Source organism: Saccopteryx bilineata, chromosome 1 (genome assembly GCF_036850765.1).
Source record: "Saccopteryx bilineata isolate mSacBil1 chromosome 1, mSacBil1_pri_phased_curated, whole genome shotgun sequence".
In the NCBI taxonomy this organism is placed as follows: domain Eukaryota; kingdom Metazoa; phylum Chordata; class Mammalia; order Chiroptera; family Emballonuridae; genus Saccopteryx; species Saccopteryx bilineata.
Window position 1 is genome coordinate 85,989,071 of NC_089490.1, and position 15,158 is coordinate 86,004,228.

Below are 15,158 nucleotides of genomic sequence, written 5' to 3' on the forward strand. Positions count from 1 at the left end.
TATAGTGTGATTTTCTCCAGTTTTAGCGATGAATAAAGAAATTTGATAACTAGCCTCAAGAACACGATTATTAGTTGAAGTATGAGCAGTAAATAGAGACTTTAATGTTCTTTTTTCAAAATTTTTCTTTAAAGTTTTAAAGTAACTCAAATCTGAATTAATATGAGCACTATGTTTCGCCTTCAAATGAGCCTCAAGATGACCTCATTTCATTGATTCTTTGGTCAAGCATTGCTGGCATAAAAGACAAAAAGGAATCCGCTCATCATGAACAGCAGGTATGAACCCAAATTTTAAATATTCCTCCAAATATTGACGAATTTTTTTCTTGCTTGCACCACTCATTTTACTATGGAGTATAATAAAAATAAGATCAATTAAAAACATTAAAATGCGCCTGACCTGTGGTGGCGCAGTGGATAAAGCGTTAACCTGGAAACACTGAGGTTGCCGGTTCAAAACCCTGGGCTTGCCTGGTCAAGGCGCATATGGGAGTTGATGCTTCCTGCTCCTCCCCCCTTCTCTCTCTCTCTCTCTCCTCTCTATAATGAATAAATAAAATCTAAAAAAAAAATAAAAAAAAAAACATTAAAATGCGTTAAAATATATTCAATGTGACAGAGTAAACATATACTAAAAATTCATATTTATTTAAATGTATATAACACATTTACTACACTACCACCACAAATCAAAAGGTATCTATATTTTTTCCACTTGACAAAATTTTATGGAAAGTTATGCTTCTAAAATTAAAATTGTCGTGCATGCACTATGATAGCCCCAGTAATATTTATAAAATATTATTGCTTTCTAGCCCCAATGCAAGAAGTACTTAATAAAGAGTTTAATATTGATAAAAATAAAATCAAATACCAATTATATCTATGCAATATATATATGTATATTTATTAAATCAACGAGCTTTTACAACAGTTTTGACTGACACTTATTTCAAATTAACACCAACTGAATGATGTGAAACACTACAGAAGTTGTGATGGGCCAATTAGGTGAGAATAACTGCGTTGTTTAGCGAGTTTTTAAAACGTCCGGGGTTCCCCGCGGCAGACGGCACGCTCCGCGGTGAACCCAGGACGAAGTTTACTTGACGCCAATCACCCAGTTGATATTTTGGTCTCATCAAATGAAATTATAGTTAATAATTATTTACCGAAATTATTTAAGAATTGCATTTTTTGTTAAATTTGGCACCGATATCTAGCATTGCATTTAAATGGCCCAGGGCGAAAGTTAGTCGTGCCGAGTCCATTTTCAAATTGCCCCCCCTTGACTATCGAATTGCCCCCCTGTGGGCCGTGGGCCCCACATTGGGAAACACTGGCTTATATGGACTCCACCAGCACCCCTTCCTGAGATACCCTGGAATTCCTTTCAGCTCACCCTCACTTTTCTAATCATTCTGTCTTATAAGGTTTCTTATTGTGGAATGTACAGTGAACTGAGCACAAATGTATAAAATGTAAATTTGTAAGAATGGTTAAGAATAGCAACTGTTTGAGCCAGGCTTTGCATACAGTTACCATATTTAATCCCCCACGATCTCCCTTTTAAGTATGATAAAACAGGTTTGATGAAGTAAAGAAATTTGTTGGCCTGACCTGTGGTGGCGCAGTGGATAAAGCGTCGACCTGGAAATGCTGAGGTCCCCGGTTCGAAACCCTGGGCTTGCCTGGTCAAGGCACATATGGGAGTTGATGCTTCCAGCTCCTCCCCCCTTCTCTCTCTGTCTCTCCTCTCTCTCTCTCTCTCTGTTTTTCCCTCTCCTCTCTAAAATGAATAAAAAATAAAATAAATAAATAGAAATGTTTAGAGCAGGGGTCTCAAACTCAACTCAGCATGTGGGTCGCAGAGCAAGATCACAGCCGGTCGGCGGGCCGCACTAGGTCTACAAAAGGCAACTGTTACGCAACACTTTTCTCACTGCAGTTAAAAACAAAAAAAAAATCAGTACAACAAGCACAATCGTACATGCAGTTTACTCAGTGTCACAAAACGACCAGAAACTGTAGTTCGCATCACAACTGCTGTTAACTAAGCTAATATCTAGCTAGGATGCTAGAGAAATGAAAAATACAAGTAGGCCCCTAGGCTTACTTAATTTTATCCAAAATATTTTGAACTTCGTGGATTAGTCTGCGGGCCGCACAAAATTGTTCGGCAGGCCGCGAGTTTGAGACCCCTGGTTTAGAGCTTTAAAGAATTAAAAAAAAAAAAAAAGAAATTTGTTGACATTAAATCAAGGTAATAATTGGTGGTAGAACTGGGATTCAAACCCACCTATTTCCATGGCTGCCTTCTAATTACTACAAATACCAGAATCCCTTGCAATGCCTCTCTGCGCAAATGCTTGCAAATGCTCGTTCTCCCCAAGGGCCCTGGTTCCTCAGCTCTCTGCCTCCAACCTTAGTCCCCGTTGAATCGAAAACCCAATCAGATGCCGCCTCTCCCTCTACCCGACCAATGGGCAGGCTGTTGCTAGCACCAGTTATATTTTTAGCTATTCAGTTGTCTGGCACCGTGTGGATCGGTGGGGCTTTTGCCAGGTTGGAACACGCAGGATAGGAAAGGAGAGGGGAGAGGAGCGGAGGGTAGGGAGGGGAGGCAAGTGAAAAGGAAGGGAGGGTAGAGAAGTGAAGTGAAGTGGGAGGGAAAAAAGGGGAGGGGAGGAATGGCGCATAGCGGAGGGGGCGTGTATGTGACGCTCTGTCTGTCCCTGACGCATAAGGCAAGTAGTCCCTGGAGGTGCCCCAAGAGGCGAAGCTCTTATTCGAGTGTGGAGGATGGGGACTCAATGGCTCCCGCTCCTTTGCACCTGCCTGCCCCCCGTGGAGTTTGCCCTCCAGTTGGCGGTTCTCTGCTGCAGTCTAGGAAATCGAATTAAAACCCCCACGTTACTATTGCTCTCTGTCCTTGCCAAAGAGTGACGGGGGGGGGGGGGGGGGGGGATGCAAACTGTTCGTATCTAGAAACTTTCGGATCTCACCACCCCACGTGGTTCAGCGACTGTAGTTGGGCTGGAACCTTCTGGAAAGAGAATAAAGGTCAGGGTGGGAGAGAACTGGAGAATAAGCAATTAAAGAAGGAACAGGGGCCCTGACCTGTGATGGTGCAGTGGATAAAGTGTCAACCTGGAAACGCGGAGGTTGCCGGTTCAAAACCCTGGGCTTGCCTGGTCAAGGCACATATGGGAGTTGATGCTTCCTGCTCCCTGCCCCCACCCCCACCCCTGTCTCTCTCTCTCCTCTCTAAAATGAATAAATAAAATATGTAAAAAAAAATTAAAAAAAATAAAATAAAATAAAGAAGGAACAGGGGAGGACTTGACGCGCAAGCTTCAGGAGCCCCGGGACTCGCCACCTGACAGTCCGGGCACCGGCCTCCCTACCCGTAACTCCGCGTTCCACGCAGTCACCAAGTGTCCGGGAGCTCGCGTGACCAGAGCCCGGGCAAGAGGCTAGAGCGCACGGGCCTAGAGCGCCACGTCCCGGCTTCGGTGAGCCTCGAACCGCTCCACTAGGGACCCTCCGGTGCACAAGCCCAGTGCCCCTGGCACTAGAAGGCGTCACCCCCCGCCGGCTGGGTCTGTCACAAAAAAAAAAAATGTGGCTTTCTACTATCCTGCGTTGGAGGTCGCCAGCCGGGAAGAGAATGGAGGCGTCCTCAGAGGGGCTGGGCCTGCCGCGAGGTAACGGGGCAGCAGAGGCGTTTCCTTTTCCTGATGTCCGGACTCCCTCGCCTCCCCCCTTCTCCGGATCAGCGTGCCGAGCCCCAGTTTCTCCCTCGCCCTCCCTTGATGTTACGGTCGTTCCCCACCGAAGTACGACGAGGTGCTTGGGCAGAGTCAGGCCAACTCGAGTTGAAAGGTCCGAAACGTTTGCAGAGCTCGTGTCATCTCCTCAACGCCGCCCCACCCCCGCCACCATCACCCATAACTAGGGCAGTGTGAGGGCCGCGGGGACGTCAGACGCCCAGAGCTGGAGGGACTCGCCGGGGGAGGAGGGGTTTGCAGGACCGAACACAGCGTGGTCACTCCCCTGCCCTCAATATCCCTTCATCCAATACACCCAAAGTGTCCAGGCCCCTGCCCTCACCGAACTCGCTGTTAACATGGGGAAACACCTTACACGATGAGCACTTTTGGGTTATGAAAAAAATAATTACGAGGCGGCGCCACAATGGGGAGGATAGGCGGCCTTGCTGACTTTTGAGCTGAGATCCGAGTGCTGAGACGGGATCGGTCACTGGAGGGTGGTGTTGGAGCAGGGGTCGCCAAATGCCCATGAGTTAGCCGGCCGCAGGCCTCGTGACACTAGGGGTTAAGCCGCCCGCCGCCTCCGAAGTAGTCCCGGCCCGTCTCCAGCCCCGCCCCTGCAGGGCGGAGGGACGCATCACGCAGGGGTGGGGAAGCCGGATCCGTGCGCAGGGTTGCTAAGGGTGAAACTTTTCATTGACTTTGCTCACTTCGGTCCCGGGCGCGGGGATGTGCTGGTGGACGGTGTAGAGAAGTGAGTGCCTCAGGAGACGCGGGGCTACAAGGGCAGGACCGCCCGCCGGCCACAGCCGGGTCCGTCCTCCACCCCGTGATACGAGCCGCCCTCCGGCTCGCCATCCCCGCGTCGTCGCCGCTGGCCTGCCCGCCTGCCGGTGAGCCCTACCTCCAAAAAGCTAAAAGAGTTATTATTGAGAGTCCTAGTCCATAGCCCCTCCAAGTCTCCCCCTAACCCACATTGAAGAAAAGGACACACACATCGGCGCCCGTGAGGAAGGGAGATCGACCTCTGTCCCGCGCTCAGTACCAACCATCCTGGAGGAAGAAGCCGCACCGCGGTCGGCAGCCCGCCCCGCCGCCGCGGAGACCCGAGTGAGTGCGTGAGGGGCGTGCGGGCGGGGGCCCCCTGAAACCCACCAGTCCGAACAGCTTCCCACACCCATTCCCACTCTCGCTTTTCGCTTTGCTGGATGTTTCACGTAGCTGTCGCGCCTTCGCCTCACGCCTGGCCAGCGTTTTTCTTTCCCCTTCCACCTCCCCTCGAGAACTCCCTTTTCCCCTTGTAACCCATTACCTCTCCTCACGCTCTCCCTAATCCTGGAGTACCCTAGAGCCCCCTTCTCTCCCTCTTCCAAGTGTGACCCCCTCCTGGGTGGGGTGCACTTCCTCCCTGTCCGCCTCCTTCAGTTCTTATTCTATAGACTCGCTTGATTTTTCTTGTTCCTCCAAAAAAACTAATTCACCACCATTAAATAAATCAGAGGAAGGAAGGGGATTCAGGCTTTGCTTGTTTCTTTTCCCGTGTGGGGGGAAAAGGGGTAATAATTAATAGGGTTTATTTTTGGCCCTGTGAAGCCTAAGGAGTGAAGGGTGGACATCCCCTTTTGGACCGGTCACTGGTGACTGCCCTTTGGCCACTAAGCCAAAATTCGCCATTTGGGCTTAAGCTCTTATCCTCTTTAGTGTTTTCAGGAAAAACTGGGCAGAAAAAAGTACCTTTAGAGCAATACCGGTGAGTGGATTCTGTTTGATCCTGATGAAGTCTGGGAGGAAGAGCCCTACTCTTAAGCTCCTTTTCCTCCTGTCCTGAGGATGGACTGTGTCCTTGACCAGAAAGGGAGGGGGAAGGGAGCAGAGAGAGGAAGGGCAACTGACAGGCCCTTTCACACACCCCAGAGAATCCAGAGCCCTACACAAGTATCAACTTAGGGGCCAGCGGCGGGGCTCTTGGGATCCTGCTTAGTATGTAACATTTTTCTTCTTCCTACCTACCCTACGCTAGGAGTGGGTCCCTCATCTTAGATTTTCTAGTAGAAAAACACCCCTGTTGCTTTCTTGGGCATTTGTCCCCATCTCCCTCTTAAATGGAGAGCGTAAGAAGTTGTGTGGGAGGAAGGATTAGGGAGGTTTAACACCTGGTAGGGGAGCTTTGCCGAGGATCTGGTAAGTCTGGTCAGAGAGCAGGCCTTGCAGTGGGAGGAGACTCAAGTATTAGATGATGTTCAGGTGTCAGATGTACAGTTTTCCCTTCCCTGCCCGGGAACCTTTTCCCATTTGCCTCAACGGGTCTGGTTACTCGTACTTGGGATGGAAAAGGCGTGAGGCTTGGGCCCTGCTGGCTTCGGACCTTCTGATTGTCGGCCCTGCGCCTCCCTGCAGTTTAACTGGGAATTTCTTTGGCCGAGAGAACGAGAGAACTGGCTTTTTAATTCCTGCCTTTCCTGGCTGTTGGGGTGCTGGAGCCAAGTTTGCTGGGCATTAAATGAAAAGGCTCTTTTCTTTTTTAATCCATCGCCCCTACAGCAACTCCAGACGGAGACCTCCAAGCCCCAGGAATACAGATTAAGCGTCAGGGGTGGGGGTAGGAATGCGAATTTATACCAAACCACCGCCTTTAGCCAGGAAAAACTCATTTTTAAGCAGATTCCTAATTCAGCTGTCATGGGAGGCGGTGAAGAGAAAGGGAGAAAAAGTTCAGCCTCTCGGGAAACCAAAACATGGATGTGCTAACAATACGGCATGTAGGCCTTATGGAGAGAATTTATATAAAATACATTATTCGGTGGGCGGGGGAAGGGGCCGTCCGCCACAGCGCGCATGTGCATCGGAAACTTTTCCTCAGTTCTCCAACCCTCGGCCGGCTCCCCTTACTGGGCATGCGTAGTTTTGCTGACCGAGCCTTCGCAAAGTACGCGGGAGGTGTAGTGTGCAGAGAAACTAGGTCACTTGCTTCAACCCGAGCGTGAGGTTTCCAGACTACAATTCCCAGGGTGCAGAGTGCGACTTCGCCGCCGGCTTGCCCACTTACCTTGGGGCTCAGTCGAGTCTTCCTAGCTTCAGAAGAACCTGGGGTGCTGTAAGAAAGGCCCTATTAGGCGAGGGAGCCTTCCAGTCAGACTTGAGCTGTGCCAGCCCGGGTTAGGGGGATAAGGTGTGAAACTCAGGGCGAGGTCGTGCAGTCAGTCGGCACAATTCCTGGAAGCTTTTCAACCACACCCGCCAGACAGGTGCTCCTGGACCGGTGGGGTGGGTATGTCCCCTGTCCCCCCCCTGGAACTCAGCTCTCACTCCCTGGCATCCAGTTTGTGACACATATTGGCCTTGTCAAAATAGAGGACTACTCCCTACTCCCTGACTCCTCTTTTCACACTCATTTGAAAACAGTTTTGCTTGATTGTAAAAGGATTTGGATATTAAGGCTTCAGGTACTTGAGTATTTTTTTAGGAACCTGGTGGGTTCCCTTGCCATTATCTCTCCTTTTCTCCTTTAAAATGTAACTGACAAAACTTTTCTTAAAATTCTTCCTTTGCATTTTTGTTAGACGTTTTCTCTGGAATTTCTGTTACTGTATCATTGATTTCAGCTGCCTTCCACCTCCCACTTTTTGTCCTTTTTGTCCTTTTTGTATTTTTCTGAAGCTGGAAACGGGGAGAGACAGTCAGACAGACTCCCGCATGCGCCTGACAGGCCCACCAGGGGCAAAGCTCTGCCCACCAGGGGGCGATGCTCTGCCCCTCCAGGGCGTCGCTCTACCGGGACCAGAGCCACTCTAGCGCCTGGGGCAGAGGCCAAGGCGCCATCCCCAGCGCCCGGGCCATCTTTGCTCCAATGGAGCCTAGGCTGCGGGAGGGGAAGAGAGAGACAGAAAGGAAGGAGGGGATGGGGGGTGGAGAAGCAAATGGGTGCTTCTCCTATGTGCCCTGGCCGGGAATCGAACCCGGGTCCCCACACGCTAGGCCGACGCTCTACCGCTGAGCCAACTGGCCAGGGCCTTTTTTGTCCTTTTATGCACTTTTTTTCAAAACACAAGTCAGCACAAAGGATCTGATTCTAGGATTAATTTTGCTGCTGGAAATAAGTGAAGGATATAAGATTCTGAATAAGAGAACAATTTATTTTCACATGTGCAACTTTTTAATATATTGAAAAATGGTAGATTTCCTATTGTTAAAACACTTTTTGCCACTTTTCTGTCCTTTTGCCCTTGACTCAAGGTTGGAAAAGTTCTTAGAGTTCTTTCTCCTGCAGCTTAACCCAGATCTACTTGTTCCTTTTATTGAAGGATTGTTGTTTCTAAACTTTCTGATCTTAACCACATTCTATGAATATTTTATATACAAGCTCTAGAATTGGTCCAAACCCCCTAAAAAAGGAAGAAGAAGATCAAACTCATCAGAGTGGTCACTTCTATCTTTAGTTAAAGACAAGACAGCACCAGTTCTTTAATCCTCTGTTCCATAAGCTTCTTGAAGTCAAAATTAGAGCCTGAGCTGGTAGAGCAGAAAATCTCATTCTGGTTATCTGGCATTTTTGTAAGGTTCCACCCTACAGCCATCTGGCCTGGCCTGTTCTCTAATTAAAGAGGCAAAGGTGACATTATATATACTTCCTTGTTTGTGTGGCAGCATCACGGAGTTATAAATTAGTGTGCAGCTTTAGTTGCTGATGCTGCATAAAAAGGCTAGCTAGGCAGAGCTGATGACGGTGATTCTATTGTATTTTGAGGTGGGAGGCTTATTTTCCAGTGAATTAGTTCTGCATTTAAAATGCTGCCGTTTTGAGACTAAATGGTTTAGGGAATTTGGAAGGCAAATATGCATCAAAGTTTGGGGAAGGCTAGAAAAGTAGAGGAGCCCTTTGATCTGCATACCATACCAAGAGGCTATGTGATTCCCTTGAGAAGTATCATATACTGAATTCAGGTCTGTTTCACTTTTCTGAATGCACTGTCTTTAACTTCAGTCTCATTCTTGGGAACCAATGTCAGCTTTCTTCACAACTTTTTATTCTCTGTGTTAGACATCTCTAGTAGGCTACCGTTGCCCTTACATACCTCCATTCTTGAGTGAGGCCCAAGTTCCTGGTGACTTATCTTTTCCTTTGATGATCAACCCAGTCCTCAAAAACAGAGAGCCCCTTATCTTAACCATTCTTCTTCCTTCTACTAAAACTAATTGAAGAACTGCACCCTGGAATTGATCTGTAGTAACTATGAATAGATATTTGAAGCAACTTAGAGATTAAGTCTTTGTTGGAGGCTGGGATAGAGGGGAGATAAGAGTCTCCTGAATCCTGAGCATCCCTGTGGAGGGCATGGAAGAGGAAGAGGCCATGCTTTGGCACCTCTGTGGACTCCCCATGTGACCCTCTGCCTGCTCAGACCTGTAATGAGGGCAGGACTAGACCTAGCTAACAAGTGTGATGCTCCAAATTGACCCAGTGTATCTTCTCTGAAATTCATCTGAAAGAACTTCACTTGAGGATTCAGTCCTAAAAATGCCCCTAAAAGCCATGGCCCAGGTCTGAGAATTACAGGGATGTGAGTTGAGGCAGGTGTTCAGAAAACTGAAGATCCTCAAGTCTAGAATTAGCCCCTGCATACTCTGTGCTGGTCCCAGAGGGATTATCAAATTCCAGCTCCAGGACTATCACAGGACAGAAGATGCCCTTGACAGATCATAGATCAATCTTGTCTCTGTGCTGAGCTCAGCAGCAATTTCACCCAGAGGTCTGGTTAGGAACATGTTCTGGTCTTGTTGGCTCTGGAAAAGGTGGCCTTTTTAGTTCAGTTCACCCACAGCATGAGTTTGGAGCTGTTCTTTTGGAGAAAGTGGGAGATGAGGTTCACTGGCTCTTAGGACCTACAGATCATCTTCCTGAGACATGCAGCTGGCCCAGAACTTGAGAATAAACCTGTTTGACCTCTGCAATCTGGCTGTCAGAGAATCCCAAAATAACAATCTGGGTGTTTATCTTGGGCTGCCTCCTCTCCAGGGATCTCCGAACACTTGATAAATCTGATCTGATATCAAGGACAGGTGGTCAGGCAGTCCCTGGGAGACTGAGTGATGATGGATCCCTAGCTGAAAGCTACGGAGTGATGGAAATTTTTTTTCTGTATGCTCCCCTCATCACATATCCTCTAGCCAGAAACTACAGCGATTTCCTCAGGCCACGTTAGTACTGCGGTTAAAGGTTTGTTGGCCAACAGAACCTTCCTTCCCTCTCCTTTCTTCTGCTACCCTGAAGCATCCAATGTCAGCAGTTCATTGTTGGCCCTGCCCTCTGGTTTTGATAGGTCTTGACTTTTTCCTGGGGATCATGCTCCCTATTCTTGGAGGCCATCTTGATGGCAATGTTTGCCTACATTATACTGTGCAGCTCTTAAATCAGTTCCACAAACTCAGAGTGAGAGCCAGAGCACACACACACCCAGGGAGCCCGGGATGACAAATTAGATGTGAGTAGAGTCCAAGCCCTGAGTCCAAAGTTGACAGTGCACCTTCTTGTTCAATGACCTGTATCCCTTTCCATTTAAGGAGGAAAACTAAAGATTTTAAACTTGTGTCTTGACCTGTCACAATTTGGGAGTATGACTTCACCAAGATATTGCAGAGACAAGTTGGAAGGAGCCTCCCTTTCTCCAGCTGCATGAAGAGCTCAGTCTTTGTCATGTCAGTTATAGTAGTCATTCAGTAGTCTGAATTCTCAAAATAATGTAAACCACAGCATCCCTATTTCTTTAGAATTACTTTAAAAAAATAATAGCTGGCCTGACCTGTGGTGGCGCAGTGGATAAAAGCATCGACCTGAATGCTGAGGTCGCAGGTTTGAAACCCTGGGCTTGCCTAGTCAAGGCACATTGGGAGTTGATGCTTCCTGCTCTTTCCTCCCTTCTCTTTCTCCTCTAAAATGAATAAATAAATAATTTTTTAAAAAAATAATAGCTTATTTTAATCAAGTACCTACTAAATATCAAGTACGGCGTGAGGAGGTTGACATTGTTGAACTAACCTAATCTTCATGATAGCCTCATGTTGCTGATGAAAGTAAGACTCAGAAAAAATGACTTACCCACAATCACACGATGAAGCTAGTCACTAGGGGGGAGAAATGGAACCTTGCGTCTCCATGAACAGAAGTTGGTGCTTTTCTCTCTGTCCTATGCCATAGATTCCCCCCCTGACTCTGTATCTACTCATGATGCCCTGTTTTGTTTCCCAGAGCCATCTGGAGCCCACAACTGCCTACCTTCCTTCTTCTACCACTGCCCTGGGCTTGTGCCTGTGCCCTGCACTGATTCTCTGCCTAGGAAAGGACCATGCAGCTGGAGATCAAAGTGGCCCTGAATTTCATCATCTCCTACTTGTATAATAAGCTGCCCCGGCGCCGGGCAGACCTGTTTGGGGAGGAGCTAGAGCGGCTCTTGAAAAAGAAATATGAAGGCCACTGGTACCCTGACAAGCCACTGAAGGGCTCTGGCTTTCGCTGTGTCCACATTGGGGAGATAGTGGACCCTGTGGTGGAGTTGGCTGCCAAGCGGAGTGGCCTGGCAGTGGAGGATGTGCGGGCCAATGTGCCTGAGGAGCTGAGCGTCTGGATTGACCCTTTTGAGGTATCCTACCAGATTGGTGAGAAGGGGGCTGTGAAAGTGCTGTACCTGGATGACAGTGAAGGCTGTGTTGCCCCAGAGCTGGACAAGGAGATTAAGAGCAGCTTCAACCCTGATGCCCAGGTATTTGTGCCCATCGGCAGCCAGGACAGCTCCCTATCCAACTCCCCATCACCATCCTTTGGCCAGTCTCCCAGCCCCACCTTCATCCCACGCTCTGCTCAGCCCATCACTTTTACCACTGCCTCCTTTGCTGCCACTAAGTTTGGCTCCACCAAGATGAAGAAGGGTGGTGGGGCAGCAAGTGGTGGGGGTGTGGCCAGCAGTGGGGCAGGTGGCCAACAGCCCCCACAGCAGCAGCCTCGCATGGCCCGCTCTCCCACCAACAACCTGCTGAAGCCTAAGAGCCTCTCTCTATCTATGCATTCACTGAACTTCATCACGCCCAACCCTGCCTCTCAGTCCCAGCTCTCACCCAATGCCAAGGAGTTCGTGTACAATGGTGATGGCTCTCCTAGCCTCTTCTTTGATGGGGCCGATGGCCAGGGCAGTGGGGCCAGCACCTGCAACAGCAGCAGCTTTGACGTGGCCCAGGTATTTGGAGGTGGTGCCAACAGCCTCTTCCTGGAGAAGACACCCTTTGTGGAAGGCCTCAGCTACAACCTGAATACCATGCAGTATCCCAGCCAGCCGTTCCAGCCCGTTGTGCTGGCCAACTGACCACCTACCTGCCTGCGGAGCCAGGAGCACCCAAGACCATAGAAAAGAGAAAAGAAAGAAAAGGCCAAAAAAAAGAGGAAAAGAAAAATATACAAGATTCCCAATCTTCTCACTCACACGTCTAGAAAAAAGATGCAACCAAGACATAGAGTGGGAGGGGGCTCCCCAACACCCCACACCTGAATCGTGTTTAACTCAACTGCCCTGCTGTTTTCCTGCCTGCCTCTGATTTATTTCATTGGTTTGGGTTTTATAGTCTTTATTATTATTATTTTTTTAACATGTAGTTTTCTATATAACATCCTTAATTAGTGGCTTTCTATGCTAAGAATGGTCCAGATGTGAATTGCTGCTCTCTTCCTTCCTTTCTCCTTCACACACCTGATTAAGGATTGGTGTGTCCAAGCTCACAGGGAAGGAAGAGCTGCAGCTGAGGCCTGGTGCTCCTCAGAACAGGGAGGGGCTGTTCCATGTCACTGCATCCATCACCCAGCTATCCTCTCACTCAAAGCCATCCAACCTCAGCAGGTCTTCTTGTATCCTGCCACCCAAATAGGTGTGATCCCAGCCCCTACTCCTTCTCAGGCATGGGTCACGGAGCTTCTGGCTGGCCATTTGACACTCTTCCCCCCAGAGCTGATGTCTAACGCCGGGAGGTTAGCTCTCTGTCTGAATTCCTTTCTTCTTTGTACTGTGGCCCCATTACCATCCTCACCTTGCCTCCCAAACTCTCACCATGTCCCTGGAGACCCAGCCATTGATACGTGTGGCCTCTCATACAGCCCCTTCTTTCCTAGGCCTGACCTTGTGGGTAGGGAGGTGGGGCCGGTGTGGGGGCGCTTGAGTATATGTGTGTGCATGGTTTGCTCTCCTGTTCTAAAGGATTCCAAGCCATGTAAACTTCCCCTCTGGGTGTGATTTTGGGTTGTAGCAAGTGCTTATTTATGTTTGAGGTTGGAGAATGGGCCAGGGCAGGTTGTCTTTTGTAGGATTGTTCACATGGTATAGTGAGACCAAGGCTGGGCCTAAGACACTCCCAGGGGAAGCACTGCAGAGGAACTGGTTTCTAGACTGCAAAGGGATGTGCACTTTTGTTTATTACATCCCCTCCCCCCCTCAAAAAAAAGGGTTAGCTGTGAGGGGCTGAGGGAGTGAGTACCCAGCCTCTGAGGCCTAACCTCCTGTCATGTGACCTTAGCCAGGGAGTGGAGCTGCTCACCTAAGTACCCTGGTTTGGGAGGAGAGGAGAGTTTTGGGTCAGTGCCTGTAATAAGTAATCCTGAGCCTCGAATTGAGACTTTTTGGTCCTTTTGAGGTAGATATTTTAGTACATTTCTACCCCTGACTGCTTGAGAACTTTGGTCCTCTTGCCATCCCCACTCACTGCTGACCCAACTCCACTGGGCCTTGATGCCATGAAGAGTAGTCTTCTAGCAGGCCAGGCTTAGCCATTGCTTTGGGGTGTTTGGACTTCAGAAAAACATTCACTCCCCAACTCTGCTGGAAGAGAACTTGTTTCTCCAACCCAACCCTAGTAGACCAGCTTCCATGCCATAGTGCTTTTAGCAAGTGGGTCACATGGCATCAGAGCCCCCATCACTGGAAAGTACCAAAGCCCTTGGCACCCCATGCCATCCTCCCCAGCCACCCTAAGTGACAACTGCTGTGGCAGTGGGTCTAGCCCAGACAGACACTGCCAGCCTCCTCCCTGCACTGGGCACCAGTTCTACCTCCCCCAGTGGTCAGTGTCCTGGCTCCTCAGCCCAGCTAGCTCCAATCTGTTCCCCTAGACTTCTCAGGGGCATGCCCAGTCTAGACCACTCTCCCTAGCCCTTGGCTCCGACACAGGTGGCAGGCCCAGGCAGATTGTTGCTCTCTGGGAAAGGTTGGATGCTGCCTTATGCCCCCTCCCTGCACCCTCCTCCCGAACTTGTGCACACATACCCACCACTTCTGGTCAGCTTGTTTTCTCGCCACATATAGGGAGAGGGCGAAACCAACCCCATAGTGTCTTGAAATATGAAGAAAAATGTGTGTTGAGAATGACTCCAGTACTGGGCTCTTAGGCCCAGTTCAGTCTATCTTGTCTCAAATCTAGGCATTTTTGCTTCAATTTTATTTTTTTTAAGAAAATGAAAACAAAAATCTGCACTAATTTACCTGGTTTCGTAGGAAGACCTTTTTTTTTATTTTTTACATTTTTTGGTGTCCGTTTGTATTGGATAATTTGCTACATTTGTAAAATGTAAGAGGTATATATAATATATGTATATTTCTAACGTAAAATGTAATTTTCTTTTCAAGATTTTTTCTTAAAAAGAGGAGAGAAAGATATTTTTTCAGGAAAAACAAACTTTAAAATAAAAAAGGAAAATAAAACCTTTTTCTCCCCTTTCCCCATCCTCTGTCTACCCCTCTTCCAGGAACAAATCAAAAGGTGGATTGTCTTGTAAAGAACGTAAACATTTAGTCCAGAATGATGTATTTTTCTCAGTGCAATGAGCTGTAGTAGGTTCTCTGGTTTGACCCCTAGGAATGGAAAGGGGGCATTGAGGCAATGCGGAGAGGGGCTTGGGGGAATAGGGCAATGAACTTGTTTTCGTTAGTGAAGGAGGAATACAATTGGCGTTTTGTATTCAGAATGTTGTGCAATATTTTGGAATGGGACGTTGGTGTGTTTAGAGATTTAGTTTAAAAACAAAAAAAGATTGATCAAATCTGTACAGTTTATATTGTTCCAGATTTTTTTAAGTTTGTATTAAAAGCATGATACATAATAGCCTTCTGCTTGCTCCTGGCTTGTTTTGTTCCTGGGCCAGGATTTGGGATGGAGAGGGTGGGAGTGGCCCAGCCCCTGCCGGTTTCAAGAAAATTGCTCATCCTCACCTGACCCCTGGCTGGGCATAAGTGTCACAGGCTCATTTTTTACCACCTATCCCATCAACACAGGACACCAGAGTACCCACTCCCGCAGGTTCTTTTCCACATTGGAGACAGGTTCCAGGAGGTTAGCAAGTGCACCAGCTCCCTTC

The 15,158-nt window shown here is 48.4% G+C and overlaps 1 protein-coding gene and 1 long non-coding RNA gene across 2 annotated transcripts; one reads left to right on the plus strand and one right to left on the minus strand.

Annotated features, from left to right (window-relative positions):
• LOC136324356 (uncharacterized) lies at positions 1–4,358 on the minus strand. Its single transcript, XR_010729076.1, has 3 exons — positions 3,410–4,358; positions 1,623–1,791; positions 1–349 (listed from the first exon to the last, which is right to left on the minus strand). It is a non-coding gene; the product is annotated as an uncharacterized lncRNA (long non-coding RNA).
• A 121-nt stretch (positions 4,359–4,479) lies between these two features.
• TOB2 (transducer of ERBB2, 2) lies at positions 4,480–14,905 on the plus strand. Its single transcript, XM_066257094.1, has 2 exons — positions 4,480–4,885; positions 11,019–14,905. Exon 2 carries the CDS (start codon positions 11,116–11,118, stop codon positions 12,124–12,126), a length of 1,011 nt encoding a protein of 336 aa, XP_066113191.1. The 5' UTR covers positions 4,480–4,885; positions 11,019–11,115; the 3' UTR covers positions 12,127–14,905.
• The last annotated feature ends 253 nt before the right edge of the window (positions 14,906–15,158 follow it).